Here is a 16,623-nt window from a genome sequence, read left to right as displayed (position 1 = left end):
ACACCTACCGGTGCAATATCATTTGTGTAAAAAGCCTTTGGAGGTAGAACATCAGACAAAGTTATAACTCAGCGTAGTGGTTTTTTGGATAAATTAGAGCATGGGGACCAAGTTCTAGCCGACCGAGGTCTTTTAATTGCAAAGGAGTTAGCTAGTCGCCATGCATCATTAGTAATTCCTGCTTTCACCAAAGGTAAATCCCAACTTAGTGCAAAAGAAGTAGAACAGACAAGAAAAATTGTCCATGTACGCATTCATGTGGAGACGGCAATTGAACAGTTAAAAAACTTCAACATTTTAAGTAGTAATATGAGCATTTATTTGGTGCCACATTCAGACAGTGTTGTTACATTATGTTCAGCAGTGTGTAATTTACATCCTAAACTTGTGTCTTGATTTACTGATTGTACTTTTGATATATAAATAAAAAAGAAAAATACATATTATATACTTTATGTAAACATTTCAAAACAGTTACTATTTCAATATTGATATGGAATAACCTATAGTACAAATATAGTATGAAATAAAAAAGAATTGGTTAAATAAAACAATAGTTTTGATATATGTACATTGAAAAAAGTTTACCCTTTTTAAGAAATGATACATGTATACCATGTTGTCATTACACTAGAACTGTGCAATGTGAACTTTATTAAAAACGTACATGTATTATGAAAAAAATAAATGATATTTATTTATTTTTGGTCTTCATCTGTCTTGATGAGATTTATCACAATAAATCATGCAAGCAGTAATGAGACAATATGTGTACAGAAAAAAAACCCCACAAAATACATTGGTTACAACCATTAGCATTAATCTGTACATAACAAAGTCAAAATAACACAATGTTCAGTACAAGTCTATTCACTGCAGCTCAAACAATACCACTTTCCCTTTGGCTTTCGTCGGATATTTACACACTTGTAGTGAAACCACTGATACGGACACTCAGATTTGTCGCACTTGATCATTCTGCCGTATTCTGGTTCGGCACATAAACACCATGTCTTTTTTTCGTTGTTGTTTTCTTCTGGTGGTTGTGTTGTGGCTTGTTGGTTTTCCAGCTGTCTGGTGACTAACTCCCTTATTACATACGTCTTCACAAAGAGTTCACATTTGCTTATTAAGGCATGACAAAAGTTCACATCAATGGGCACTCTTACTATGACCATACTGGGTGAAGGCTTACACTTAGTGTAGACAACAAAGTCACAAAATGTCATTTGGAGGATGAACATCTGGAATTGAACCTGTGTGTAGTATCTGTGGTTGGTCTTGAGGTGTAGAGACTTGTCCAAACAAAAGTCTTTATCAGATGATGCAGCTTGCATAACAGTAATGTCCTTATGCTTGTATGGGCACTTAATCTAAATTCGTCCTTTACCACAACACTGACAGTTGGTAATGCCATTGGGACTGGCTCCCAAGAATGGGTGTTGATTGTTAATAGTAAAACCTTACATTCAAAATCAATGTGTTGTGTGTTTTGGTTGGTGATATAGGCTTGTCTGCATTCTTCTTCGTGGTCGACTCCCCACTTGACAGCAGCTTTTTGGACAGGTCATATGATGAATACCCAACAATGCGCTTGACTAAAACGTCAGGTGATGTGGTGTCTTTGCGTGTCCAAACGTCATGGGCCTTAGATGCTGTAACACGCCCCATACAGTGTTGAAACCATAGTGGGCTAATGGCTTGGTTCCTTGTTTCGGCTTCTAAATTTGTAGATTAGTAGTCTGAACACAAGTAGCCGGAGAAAATGTCTTTGCAATGACTGTCAATGTTGATGTCTGAAATGTCTGGATCTTGTAGTGATTGCAATTGCTTAGGATACGTTTCTGTTTAAGTTGCTACTGGTTGACTCTCTACAATCTGTGAGGGTGCTGTCACTGATGTAAAAAATGGAACATTTGGTACCAGAGCATATAGTTCATCAAGGACTTCAGGTTGTGGAAGAAAAGATGAGCCATCTGCTTGAATAGAGACAACTTCTTTGGTTCTTTTGCCTTTGATTTTGTCACAAATATCTTGTCACTGTAGCAGGTATCACCTGAAAGATTAAAATAAATGATAAGTATTTAAGATCAGATAGTTTAAAAAAGAGAAATATTTTTCCTTATTCACATCATACATTGTAACTGACTCAGTACTTTTGCAGTGTGCACTCACACTGTTTATAATTGTTAGGAAAATATGGTCTGGGATGGAGGCCCATCACACCTTATTTTTTGTATACAACTTATTTTTATTCATAATGGCGGAATGTAAAAAAAAAGCATTGTTTTGATTCATTATTTCATTCATCTCAATCGATTATATACAATAATGTAAAAATATAATCATGTACATGTATTATAGTCTCATTGGCTATCATACCAAATCTTTGTTTTTATATCTAAATTGCTACATTGTACATGTATATAAATATAATTCCTTTAATAGTAATTACACTTTATTAAAATATAATTAAAATTACCTCTTTTCTAAATGTACTATTCCACTGGCATGCCTTGCTTGTCGAGCTTGACAGAGTTAGCCCCATCTTTACTCCCATTTCAATCTTGAAGAGAAGTGCACCAACATGGCTGCATACTTCACCCAACCTACAAAGCAAGAACATATATAGATTACTCGGTATTTCAATAAACTTATATCTTACAAATAACGCAGATATGTAAACACCATTACCATAATTTGGCTGTAAACTGCCTATTTTGCTGTACATACCCTTAAAGGTTACATTGTACATGTTATAAAAGTTGGAATAAAGTATTTTGCCTATATCGATCCTTTTTATTATACATTTCTTATTTGCTTTTAATTCCTTTATTCGAAGAATAATAATTCTATATGCCTTACAGCATGAAATCTTTTTATGTTTACTTTCTATTAGTAATTCTAGATTAATTAAGCATGCTTGTGCACAAACATATATATATATATATATATATTATATTTAATAAAAACAAATACTATTAATCTAACTTACCCTGTCATGCATGTACAGTGTGCACAATACACTGACGCACTGGCTTTATAAGAAAAGTATTTGGCACAACTTTTTGGAATTTTGGATCCTCAATGCTGTTCAACTTTGTATTTATTTGGCTTTTTAACTATTTTGATCTGAGCGTCACTGATGAGTCTTATGAAGACGAAACGCGCGTCTGGCGTATAAGATTATAATCCTGGTACTTTATAACTATTTATCTAAGTAGACCCAGGGTTGATGTGGCTTTTCCCTGGCACGTTGAGATGGCGTCACTTTGTCTTTAATGGCAATACAAGGTGAGTCATCAGATACTTGATTTGTAAGCACAACCTGCACATGTCCACTAACAACATACCTGGAAAAAATAAAAGAATATAAATAATTTTACATCAACAAAAAATAAAATATTGTTGCAAAATTATAATGATTTTAGTAGGACTGCCTCCTCAAAGTAAGAACAACTTAAAGTATTTTAAATCATTTTAAATGTGATTTTTTTTTCAATAAAAGGTCAATGTACATTTCTTGACTTGATATATAAATGTACTTGTAAAATGTGTATTCTAAATGAATGGAACAATTAAACCTATGATCAATTATAATGTTTGGAGTAAATTTCATATTTTTTTATCTTAATTACGTTTTAGCTTGGTCTTATAAGAAATATTTTCCTACCTCATTATTAAATTGATTAACTTGTATTTCATTCAAAAATTTACCTGTACAGGTAAGTAATATTGTAAATCACCATATATGGATATCACGTGGGGTAAACAATCTTATTTGAACTATGCAAATGGCTACCTGTGAACCATGAACTTTGAAGGGTAATTACAAATTGACATGTAAATATTGTCTCCCCCCAGGGTGACTGGGGAATAGAAATATGGTCACTTGGTCTTCTCCCGACCGGCAGTAAAACGCTTGCCGAAGTGGGGCGTCCGTTTGGCTGTGCGGGATGTATCGAGTTCGCAGTCACGTCCGGTCAGAAAGTGGACGTTAAATCCGATGCCTCGTGTATAGAGAGTGCCACGCTCTTTGCACGTTAAGAACCCTTGCGACAACTCTTTGAGGGGTCAGTAGGTGGCCTGTTGGAAGGCAAAATTTCTGTCCCTATCCAATATACCCTCATTTTCGAGTGGCAGTCCAAATTTCCCCGACCATCATCCTAGATGGCCTCTATTACAACTACCTACCTATTGTATTTTTTGTTAAAAGAGGGACGAAAGACACCAAAGGGACAGTCAAACTCGTAAATCTAAAACAAACTGACAACGCCATGGCTAAAAATGAAAAAGACAAACAGAAAAACAATAGCACACATGACACAACATAGAAAACCAAAGAACATGTTAACTTGTTCTCGTCCTGAATATGCATGAAATATTTGCCACTGGACGTTAAGCAACCAACAATCAATCAATCAATCATCTTCTCCCAAACCGGCAGTAAAACGCTTGCCTAAGTGGGGCGTCCGTTTGGCTGTGACAGATGTATCAAGTTCGCAGTTACGTCCGGTCAGAAGGGGGACGTTAATCCGAAGCCTCGTGTAAAGAGAGTGTCACGCTCTTTGCACGTTAAGAACCCTTGCAACAACTCTTTGAGGGGTCCGCAGGTGGCCTGTTGCAAGGCAAAATTTCTGTCCCGATCCAATAAACCCTCTTTTTCCAGAGGCAGTCCAAATTTCCCCGACCATCATCCCAGATAGCCATTATTGTAACAACCTACCTATTGTATTTATTGTGAACTTGTTCTCGTCCTGAATATGCATGAAATATTTGCCACTGGACGTTAAGCAACCAACAATCAATCAATCAATGCAATTAAAAGTATTAGTTATCTAAATATAGGTCAATTTCTTTCATGGTTGAATTTCTTTCATGGTTGATGTTATTACAAGTGTAGGACTCGGAACCGCGTTGGTCACGCTAACGTGCGACGGTCTACGCTGAACCTCGATGGTCTGAGCTGAAGTGCGATGGTAACATTGTGACGTTGACTTGTTGATATCTACGCTGAAGTGCGATGTTCTAACTATGAAGCTGACTTTAATGAAACGATAAAGTGTGAAGGCGTGTACCAACTAAACACCCAATCCCATACTTTTTACCTTTTAATCTAAGAAATATATTATTTTTTAAGCCTTTTTGTATAACTAACAAAATGAGACTGTGCGATCATCACTGGGGTAAAACTGATATCCGTAACTGCAGTTACGTATATCCCAAGATGGCAGACGATGTTTCAGGTAAATATTTCATTTGTCGATTTTGTAATAAATATGCATCATTTTTGGGTATTTTATGTCTTTTTAAACGTATTACTAAATTTGAAATGGAGCTACTGCCGTTTTTTTTTCATAGTTCTGTCGTTTGAGACAGAAATCAGCAATCCAAAAAAAACGCGATGATAAGGGTAACTGAAAAAATGGATAACCGTAACTGTGATCAACGTTTAGAAAAGGATATCCGTAACTGTATCTATAAGCTTGTTGTTTCTACGTTGTTCATTATCCTCGATTAAATGGTTCGGAAAATCAATTTTTGGAAATAAAACTGTCATAAAATCGTCAAAAAATAAACAAATATCGGAAACGGAAAAAATGTATACTCACAATAATATCACAATGTTAGAAAATACCAATTCAAGGACTTACAATCCAAATGCATTCGAAAAAATAACCGTGAAATCTGATATATTTTACTAACTTATTGACAGGCCTTTAATTGGTCTCGACACATCCGTGTTCATCGCTTCATTATAAGCGATTTGTGTAATATTTGTTGCCAACCAAACCTTATTTGATCAAGCTATGGCAGAGCAACAGACTGAAGACTGGCGGCAAGCGTTAAATTTTACAAACAAAACAAAATATAGTTGCACATAACGGCTACATCTACATATATTACATATATAACAATATCTGCTAAAAAATAGGAAGGCAAAATGCCCTTTTGAAATATAGATAAATGGACGACATAAAAGCATTTTTTATGTTTTTTTTCAGATGAATTTATGTGTTACGTCTGTAACAGAACATCTTCAGTTGCTCAGGATATTCTAGAACATACAATAAGAAACCATGCTGGACCTAGCAATTTTAGTGTCAGATTGAAAGTGCTGGATGAATCCACTGGACGTCAGGCATACAGATCTCTCCACTATGGCATTAAGATTTCAGAAATTAAAAGAAAGATAGACGATGGATGTAAACCGTACATCGATATTCATCAGAAAAAGATAAGCTATAAAAGACCATCAAAACAAAAAGAATCAATATCAGAGCAAAGAGAAGAAGTAACGAACGAAACAGAGTCACAGACGACGAACAGCGATTTTTTTCAGCTGCTTCCAGAAGTTTTAGAGAATCTTTCTAAGATTGGAAGACTAGAAGATTTTTATAGTGTTCTCTCCGCCATTTCAAATGGAACTCTACTTGAAAATATTGCCTTTCATCTGCTTTTGGACATCGGAAAATTTTATTCTAACTCAACTGTGTTTGGAGTAAGGTACAGTAAAGAAACTCTTGACTTTTGGTTAACAATAAAAAAAACTTTTCAAAGGCAAAGGAATAAATTTTTTTAGAGGATATAAAAGTCAAGGAACAGATGGGAATTAATTCGTCGACCCATAGACTGTAAGATTAATTTCGCTGTGCCGTCGGATACAATCCTTGCAAGGGAGTCTGCCAAATACATTGCAGGTACAGAAACCCCTGGAATCATGGAACTACCCCTGGATGCATATGCAAACACCCACAAGGGCCAGGATGTTAAGTTGTCTATTGACGGAAAGAAGTTAGCAGTAGGTCTTGGAAAACTCGGCGACGAAGATATGTGTGGTTTTGAATCGCCACCAGCACTTCAAGAGAGAAAAGCGAGAATAGCAGCAGAAATAAGAAATATAGAAGAGATAAAGGAAGCAACTGATAAGATGTCTCTAGACGGCCTTGAAGAACTTGACAGTATTCAACAAGTTGACCAAGATATAATGAAAACTGCAATTTTGATATCTATAACAGATATGAGTAATAGAATCAGAGAACTGCGTGAGTTGGTTGTAAAAAAAAAGATCGCATTGGGAAATCTCTTAAAACAGGTTGAAGGAGACTGGAAAACGAGCAAGGTGGCGCCAGCTATAAGTTTTTACAAAACTAAAATTGTTCACTCCCAAGCAACAATCAAGGAACTGCTTGGCTCGGTAGACAAACTTGGATATATCGTAGCTTGTATAAATGGAACAGGACATCAGTATATTATTGGAAGCCAGAGTGTAGTTAATCTCATCCACCAGACTAATTACATATGTTTAAAGTCTCTTTCTGGAGATATTATTGTTTCTCCTCAAACAGCAAACATGATTTAACAAAGAGGTGATGAATGGTTTGAACTGCGTAAAGGGAGTCGCATAACTGGAAGCACAATATTCAGAGGAATTGGATTAGGTACACTAAAAGAACAGCAACAACATTACGATAAAGCCTTCCATGGGAAGGAAACGCCAGTATCAGCAGAACTCCAAGAGTTATTTGACTATGGGACCTCTCAAGAAATTAATGCACTGGGAACTCTAGTTAGTAAAATCCTACCTGTATATTTTCCAGACTTGGTGTATAGAGAAGACGGCTGTGAAGTTATAAGTATTGGTGATTCCTATGCTGTCATCAGTGGGGATGGGAGCGGTGTTGATAACAACGATAAAGTACAAATGGCTTTTGAGTTTAAATGTCCCAAACCAGGAAAAGAGCGGACAACTGACGTGCACTATCAAATACCGAAATACTATTCTACTCAATTACTTAGTCAGATGGCAGCAAAGAAATGCGGTAAATTCTGTTATATAAGTTACACTCCCGAAAGTGCAACTGTAATAGAGGGAGTCTATGATGATGAAATATGGAGAGAGATATGGGATTCCATCAATGAATTATATAAAAATGACGACACCCGAAGACCATCAAGAAATAAACCGGAGCAGAAAATACTCCTGCAGAGACTTATCGAATATAGTAAGTCCTGTCCGTTTGTAGCAGAATTTCCATCTGTAAAGAGTATACCGTGTTCATGCACGTCCACCAATGACAAAGATCATGTATTTGGCTCTCACAATAGCGAACCAGCTATCAATCTAAACCCGCGTATGACGCTAGAAGACATTTCGTCGACATTAGATGCCGCAACCAGTCAGCTTAAAGATGCTTACGAGATACTTAGAAGGCCATCAAAAGAAATCTTGTTAACAGTTATGTCGGATATTGACAGAATGAGCACACGCAATGAAACCGCACACTATGCAGTTCCCATACAATATGCCTTACCGGGTTATAGTCTGACTATGGACATTGTTAGAAAGTTACTGATCAAAGCTGTTGGTGAATGCAAGAGTCGTGACTTACGTGTTAAAGCAGTGGCATTTGATGGACAGTTTCTTGAATTGGCCGTCGAAGACGACAAAGGGCGACCTCTCACAGTTTTAAGGTTCATGAAGTTTTTTTGGGAAAAGGTACAAAAGATTGATAGAGCTACAAAAATCTCGACCTTGTTAAACCTGAACAAGTTTCCAGAAATAACTGATGATGATAGCTTGAAAGCAAATTTTGAGGTACAGAAAGATATTGTTGTAAATGGTAAAATTATCATAACTTCAAAAACTGATCTAAAAGTATTGCCGTCAGCGATTAATATCACAGAAGCAATTAAAAAGGTACATTCAAAACGCAACCAAGACATGTCACAAAACCCTTTACCTAATGATGTTAACCAAATTGACGAACAAGAAGATCTTGACGTTTTAAGATACATCCCAGAAGATGTCCTTTCTGAAATGAATGAGGAAGCAATTGATTCTGTTCGTCATGCACAGAAGGGAGAAACCAAACGCGTGAAGTAGTGACTGAGAATGACACCCCTCCTGAACAAGAATCAATGTTTCCTATTGAAACCGACTTTGAGATGGCATTAGTTGTTTTAATTGCTTCATCAACGATAGCGAATTCTAAATGGAATGAAGTGTCTCTTGACGAATTCAAAACATGCTTTTCAAATGCTGAAGCGATAAGAAAATCATTCACCGTAAATGAAATGAGAACAATTTTAAGTCTCACACAGAACAAAAATGAGTATACAAAAATGTTGAAACCAAACCTTGTTAATTCCATTTGTTGTATTTATGGTGATGGATCAAAATTACCACAACCCACATCAAGTCCTAAATGTTTGAAGGCGCTAGTTACCAATCATATCTTGAAATGGCCGATTCTGGCAGTAAACGTAGCTTATGCTCAACTTACGTTTCCGGACGAATTCATGGAATGGGAAGCCAGTAATTGCTTTAATGGCAAGGGAACAATGAGGACTGACACAGGAAAAACTTTCTGCATATCAAAGTGGTATGCTCAGCCAACGGAAATAAATGGTCAATTACTTCAACCAATCATCGATCCACATCACATTTTTGTGAACAATCGATCAAGATGCTGCTCCAAAGGATTGCATGACATGGGGGTTTACAGTGAGGCATGGTGGAAGGTCGCTGAGAATTATAAAACCAATGGTACTGGACTATCTTTAGAGATTGCGAAAGAATTGCGTGATAGACAAAAAAACGCCTTTGCACATACAACATTTAGCAATAAAGTACAAGCTGAAATGGAAATATTGGGATTTAATCATGAAGCGGAATGGTGTCAGCTCATCAGGAATTGGTACAGCGCAATTGATGAGGCAGGGGTTCCTATTGACCTCAGGATTGATTGGCTGTTGGCAATGAGAAATAAACTGTTACCGTTCCTGAAAGTTGGACATTTCCCGCCGCCTGGTGCATATGTTGCTAGTTTACCATTGGCTCAGTTTGAAGGCCTTATGAGCAATGTCGACAGAAGATTGCAGCTATATGACATGGTTCAAACTGGAACATACAACCAAAGAGCTATCACCAGTCTGGATTCTGAAACCTTTTTCTCTGGATTTCAGGTATGTATCGATAATGAAATTTAGATAATTATTGAGTAATTTTAAGATATCAATAACCCGATGATTATAATTTGAAGACATTGTCCATTAATAATCTTTGTTTTCCATTTCAATCCTATTAATATGCACATTTAATCTAATTAAAATAATAAGTACTGCTCAGGGTCGCAATTATTGAATTCCGAAACAATAAACCAAACGATTAGTTGATAAAAGTACTTGTTTGTCATAGTTGGTTGCTTTTGTGGAATTTTACTATGAAGTAGAGAGGATACCAAAAAGTAAAAAAAAAAAAAAATCAACATTAAAAGTCCCTAATGAAATGGGAGGATCTTTGAACTGTGTATACAGTTCTTGATATCGTTGTACATATGATCTGAATGATTCGTTCAAGACTACATCGACTGTCAAGATGAAGAACAGGAATAAAAGCCCTGTTCATTGATAATTTACATTCTTTCTATGTATTTTGTGTGATTTTGTCCCATGTTCATTTACTCTATATCCCTTTATTTTCAATATATCTATTTTTTAGGACTATGACCCAAAGGGGACAGGCGTTTTAAGACCGGACGACATCCCGATAGCCCTAGGTTCTGCTGTATACTTATTTAGCCAAAGACTAAATTCTGACCGGTAAGACCGATTAGAATTAAAGTTACCAAAGAAATATATACCAGGTCTATGAAAAACAACACAAGGACACATAACAAGTGTAAATGACAAGTTGTGTTTATTTCAATCAATAACATATTAACTAGATGTCTTAAAGGAAACATAACAAATAGAATTAACAGTTTTGGTGTAATTGCCAATGAGACTACTCTTCACAAGAGACCAAATGACAAAGAAATTAACAACTATAGGTCACCGTACGGCCTTCAACAATGAGCAAAGCCCATACCGCATAGTCAGCTGTAAAAGGCCCCAAAATGACAAATGTAGATATTTCATTTTGTACAAATAAGTGAACGAAAAACAAATATTGAAACACAACAACAAACAAGTTCAAGTCTTTTTTAAGTGTTAGCTTGTCAGTTCAAAGTGTGATCAGTTATCAATAATTTAATTTAAAGATTGATATTTATAAACAACATTTTTGAGCAAATTTCTCAACTTTTGTTAGAATCTGTAATTATTCTTTTGCAGCAAATTTTACATGAAGACATCTAAAAAATTACGAGTATATCCTGAACACAAGTTAGATGATCCTGAATCAATTTGTGATAAAGGGAATGAAACAAACGACACCAATACAGATACACACGATATTCAAGTAGGGTAAGGACGACTTTATTCAATATAAGCTAATTTGATGCACTTATCAGCTGTTAGCTTCAGACTAGCTTGAAAACTATAAGGAGATTGTAAATGTCCAATAAAGATATATCAGCGACGCTCTTTCCAAATCAATTGTAAAAAAACATTATAGACTTTGTAGAGCATATCGAAAATACTAGTAGGCTATCGAAACTTGTCACCAAAATAGACCTAAAACATAAAAAATAAGAAAGGCGTAGTTTTTCTTAAATCGAAGTTGTTAATTCTCTTTGTACCTTGTACTGTCTTTTTAATTTGATCAATATATTCGAGACACTAACATATATATATATATATATTAGATAACAATTCAACCCATTCACTAACCTACTGAATATTTTTGACATGAATATGTAACTACTAAAGACTTTCTTTGGTTTCAGATCTCATTTCTTTGACAAAATGGAGAGGAAGAGTAGTTGTCTAAATAGGAAAAAGGGTATTATTTCAGAATTTGGTGCTCCCGGTAGAGGTGCAGAGGGTGCAAGGTTATATCACAGGACTAACGAGGAACGTATTTTAGCGCACAAAAGATTTGGTTTGAAAGATGATGATTTAACAGACATCTAACATCTCAACAAAAAATAATGCACCCTGTGATTAAAAAATAAAAAAAGCCAAGTAATTTTGTTATCAGTGTATTATTTTTATCAATTTACATTTGATGTACATTTTTTTGATGTCTTCTATAGTTCGACCTATATCGAAAACTGGCATCACACATGATACACACATAGGTTTTGTTACCGTGTGCTGCCTGGCAGTGCTCAAACAGAGTTTTTTTATATGAAAATTTTAGCTGACAGGTGTCACATTTATAAATGGTGTCGCTGTGCTTTGCATTTATGTGGTTGACCAAATCCTTGTTATGCACATACTGCTTTGAACAATCTCCACATTTGTACTGTTTGTCCTGAAATAAAAAAGAAAATCATTCTGAAAAAAAGGAGAAATGTGGCCAACATACATATGCGGTAATAAGAAAGAATTTAATTGTGTTTGAGAAGTTAAATTTTCTTAGTTAAATGGCCGTTTTAAAGTCGATCTGAAATCACAATATACGAATATTCATGATAAGTGTTCATTCTTAAACATTTGTTCAAAATTGCTAAACTATGTGTGTGTGTTCCTGGAAGTGTCTATTCCGACTATGCGACTGCCGTACAAGTGATTGGTTAAGCTACCTTTTGAACCAGGTTTAATCGACCATTTTCTACATAAGAAAATGCCGGTACCAAGTCAGAAATATGAGAGTTGCTTGCCATTTGATAAAGGGCCTTCTATTTAGAATTTTCCTTGGAGCTCGGTATTTTTGTTATTTGACTCTTTCAGTCGTTTCCCATAGAGTATACGTCTTTTGGGTTATTTCGTAGGTATTTGTTTCCTTCATGTAATGTCATCAAAATGAATGTTGTTACAATTGTTTTACTAAGTTGGTCAATAAATATTTGCCGAACTTTTCTGTTTTGTTAATGCATTTTCATTTTAGAGACCGGTATTTATTTAAGGACCTACAAGGTATCTTATCTTTGGGATAAATTGTGCTATAAAATATTGTTTTCCTTGAATAATACCTTTGAATGGTTAAGGAGGTGGGACCGGAACAAAGTGCGGGATATAAATTTTTTTTGGCACTGGGTGCAGGTGAAATTTGGTGTCCCATGCTCTCTCTTCATATGGTCCAACATCCCCTGTTTGGACCGGTAATGTTTACCACAGATGTCACACACATATTTAGCTGTAAAATAAAAGGAAAGATTATATGTTTTCTGTTTAGAAATTGATAACTATGATACATTTCACAAATCATGTAGTTCATGTGGTGATACTTGATTAAGGGAGCATAGTGTCATTCTAGGATACAGCAAAGTTATACTTGTGAAGGCTAGAAGAATTCAAAGCAAATTAGATAAACTAAGAGGGGTAATCATTCATTTACAAACTTTACAAAGGTGCATATAACCACCAAAGTTACAATACCTGAAGAATCTATCAAGTTAGGTGTGCTTTTTGCCTGTGGTGTTGTCAAAACCAGGATGGACCCATCGACAGCTGCAGTACTTTGTTCTAAAATATAGGAGCGATTATAAACTAGTTATATTTAATTCTAAAATATATTCCAAACTAGAAAGTTTGTCTATGGAACATAAAATTCCCCAATGGGTTTCATATTGATTTCCATACAAACATCATACCAGAGTAATTGATACATAAATAAAAGTCAGAGCGCCCTTATTGATAATGAAACCTGTAGTCATATCAAAGACCCAGCCACTGACTAGAAACAGTATCCAGGAAAATTGAATTAATGTAAAATTTAACCAAAGTAGTGTGTGTCTGAATGTAGGTTACAGTGACCTTAGTAATAGTGAACCATGTTATACTACCAAAGAACAATCCACAGGCCAGATACCACTGCTTTACTTTATCCAGTTTCTAAGATATCGTCCTAAACGCAAAACTTAACCAGTCATTTATTATTTTCATAAAGGTTAAACTGACCATATCTAAAGTGAATCCAATGTCTCTCTGCTGACCAGGTACCAATGATATATCATGTTTAGTATCCAAAAAAAAACGGACCTAAACACATAGCCTAACCAAGATCGGGACGTACGGACGGTCGGACAAGGGTTAACATTTATGCCCCTTTAACTATTAATCGTGTTCTACAAACAACTTATCCATAAAAAGTAAATGCTTCTTTAGTTACCAACGAAGTTTGCCAATCAAAAACAAAAAAATATGTATAGTACATGTTAAAATAAAAAAAAGCATCAATCGAATATAAAAAGCAAAAATTAAGAAAAATGAATTGAGTACAAAATCTCCACGAAATAAAAAGTTAAATCAACATAATTAAAAATGTTTGTATAATTATATAAATAATTTTTATACAAAATTGTATCATTCCAGTCACGATCCATTGAATCCAAATATAATCAACCACATTTTTAGGGGAGAGGGGGGGGGGGCGACTCCCTGGCCTTTAATTCTTCCCCTGTTTGAATTCAATAGTTTTTGAAAAAATCTCAGTTTATTTTTTGTAACACTGACCACAAAAAACGATAAAGTTTTTTGTTAAAGGAGAATGATAATGTGTGTGATAAGGATGGCCGAATAATTTCCCTTACAGTTGCGGATTCAGCAATTTTCATAAAGGGGGAGGGCACTGACTGCCATAAGAGGGGGTCCGCCCCAGTCTTGCTCCAATGAATCCCTATACAATCAACCAAAGCCCCCTCTTCGACTATTGCAAAAACACATTCAGCGTTCTGAATATGGATTTAACTTGCCACTGGACATTAACAAAAATGTTGACACAATTTTAAATACATAAATTCATACAAGAATATCTTCGACGGTTGTATAATAAAATATATGTATCTAGAACTGTTTCCTAAAATAACTCATTTAAATAACACAAAATCAATTAACAGCATGCAATGTTCAATAAACTTCAAGAAGATCGATCATTTAACTTTAATTACATTAACGAGGGGTCGTCCTCATATTCAGGATGAGAATAAGTTCACAATAAATACAATATGTAGGTTGATACAATAGAGGCCATCTCGGATGATGGTCGGAGAAATTTGGACTGCCACCGGAAAAGGAGGGTATATTGGACTTTACACCAGGCATCGGATTTAACGTCCCCCTTCTGACCGGACGTGACTGCGATACATGCCGCACGGCCAAACAGACGCCCCACTTCGGCTAGCGTTTCAATGCCGGTCGGGAGAAGACCAAGTGACCATATTTCTATACCCCTATCACCATTGAGGAAAGAATAAAGAAAGTGATAACACTAGAGAAGAAGTCCGACGGATATAAAAACAACTTTACCTGGAGGTTGGGTAGATACCTTCCAGACATTCCATTGAAAGAAAATGATACGTCTCATTATATTCATTCAAAATAGCTTTAAAGAGAGCATGAATAACATACAAAGTCTTGGAAAATGTAAACAAAAAAATAATAACTTAACATTCCCTTACAGGCGAAAACAGATAGTATAAGACAAAATTAGTGTCAGGAATTTGGTTGAGCTTTGCCCATGGCTTACACCAGACTTTGGGACGAAAAAAATATTTTTTTTAATTTAAAAGATGATTGTGAGAAATCCATTGACTATTTAACGCACACATAACAAAGATAAAACTAAAGAAATTGTTAATGATTATGCTTCTTAACCCTATATAGCTAACAACATGAATTTAAGTAGCACACAATTATGTTTGAAAAATATCTTGCATTAACTATGAATGAAGGTTTGACCCAATATATATTATACTTGTTTCAATATTTATTGCAGCTTTTGAAAGAATTTTCGCGACTTGAGCCAACTACAGCTTCAAATTACCTTGTTGAAATGCTAACAGAAGGACTTCAAAAGTACAGGAAGGGCATTGGAGGCGTCCTTAATGGAAAGAAGACACCAGATTTTCTGGTTGCAATTGATGAGGCAGCCAAACATTACAGAACAGAAAGACAGGGAAAATGTGAGTTAAATAATCAAAATTGTTACTGATTTAGGATTTTTCACAAACTCGTATGATATTTCAATACACAGTGAAGCTTTGAAAGTGTCCATCTTTGAATTATATGTATGTTTCGCCGTTTTAGTCGAAAAAGATGATCGTTAAAGTGTTTGAAGAATCAGCCAGTATTGAAGATGCCAAGTATTGACTACATTGTATAACTTTAAACCAATTTCTTTCATTACAGATCTTGTATAATTGAATATTCAGATCGTTTGAAAATTTATTGGGAAGGAAACTTAAGTCGCACGGACATTGTTAAGCAAACTTCAGATACTGGTGAAGCCAGGGCCATCCAAATTCCCCCAAGGAGAGTTGCTCTTGTCTGGAAAGACATAATTAGTCAAGAAATTGACAAAATGTTAAAATATGACATGAAAGAGCATTATAGAGCACATTAATAGTCCCTGGAGTTCCCCAGTCGAACTCTGTAGGAAAAGGAACCAGACTTGGAGATTCTGTATAGATTATAGAGTCCTTAACAATTTCACCCGAAAAGATGCCTACCCTTTGTCCCATATTATATGTATTAAGCACAAAATATTATAATTGGTCCTTTTTAAGGGGAACCAATATACTGATAACAAAAGTCAAAAGGAACTTATCAACTAGTTACAAAGAACCTCTTTGGCAAATAAGTCTAAACCATTACTTACGAACTAGCCCAAAAGTTCCAACGGAACTTGGTGTGACTGGTTGAAAAGTTCCGTTGGTTTTTCAACCAGTCACACAAAGTTCCATTTGGAGAAAAGGATATCAAAGGTACCAGAATTATAATTTAGATCGCCAG

General features: G+C 35.4%; 1 protein-coding gene, 1 long non-coding RNA gene and 1 pseudogene across 2 annotated transcripts; 1 reads left to right on the top strand and 2 right to left on the bottom strand.

The window, feature by feature from the left end:
- Window positions 1-757: 757 nt before the first annotated feature.
- LOC139494220 (uncharacterized) lies at window positions 758-3,678 on the bottom strand (annotated as a pseudogene).
- A 5,244-nt stretch (window positions 3,679-8,922) lies between these two features.
- On the top strand, window positions 8,923-11,886 carry LOC139495516 (uncharacterized). Its single transcript, XM_071283776.1, has 4 exons — window positions 8,923-9,969; window positions 10,505-10,605; window positions 11,119-11,250; window positions 11,673-11,886. Exons 1-4 carry the CDS (start codon window positions 8,923-8,925, stop codon window positions 11,857-11,859), a joined length of 1,467 nt encoding a protein of 488 aa, XP_071139877.1. The 3' UTR covers window positions 11,860-11,886.
- A 25-nt stretch (window positions 11,887-11,911) lies between these two features.
- On the bottom strand, window positions 11,912-13,728 carry LOC139495517 (uncharacterized). Its single transcript, XR_011657377.1, has 3 exons — window positions 13,270-13,728; window positions 12,864-13,027; window positions 11,912-12,202 (listed from the first exon to the last, which is right to left on the bottom strand). It is a non-coding gene; the product is annotated as an uncharacterized lncRNA (long non-coding RNA).
- Window positions 13,729-16,623: the final 2,895 nt, after the last annotated feature.

The sequence above is a fragment of the Mytilus edulis genome, chromosome 11, assembly GCF_963676685.1.
Source record: "Mytilus edulis chromosome 11, xbMytEdul2.2, whole genome shotgun sequence".
Taxonomy (NCBI): Eukaryota; Metazoa; Mollusca; class Bivalvia; order Mytilida; family Mytilidae; genus Mytilus; species Mytilus edulis.
Note: the sequence above shows the minus strand (reverse complement) of the source record. Positions and strands in the feature narration are given on the sequence as shown.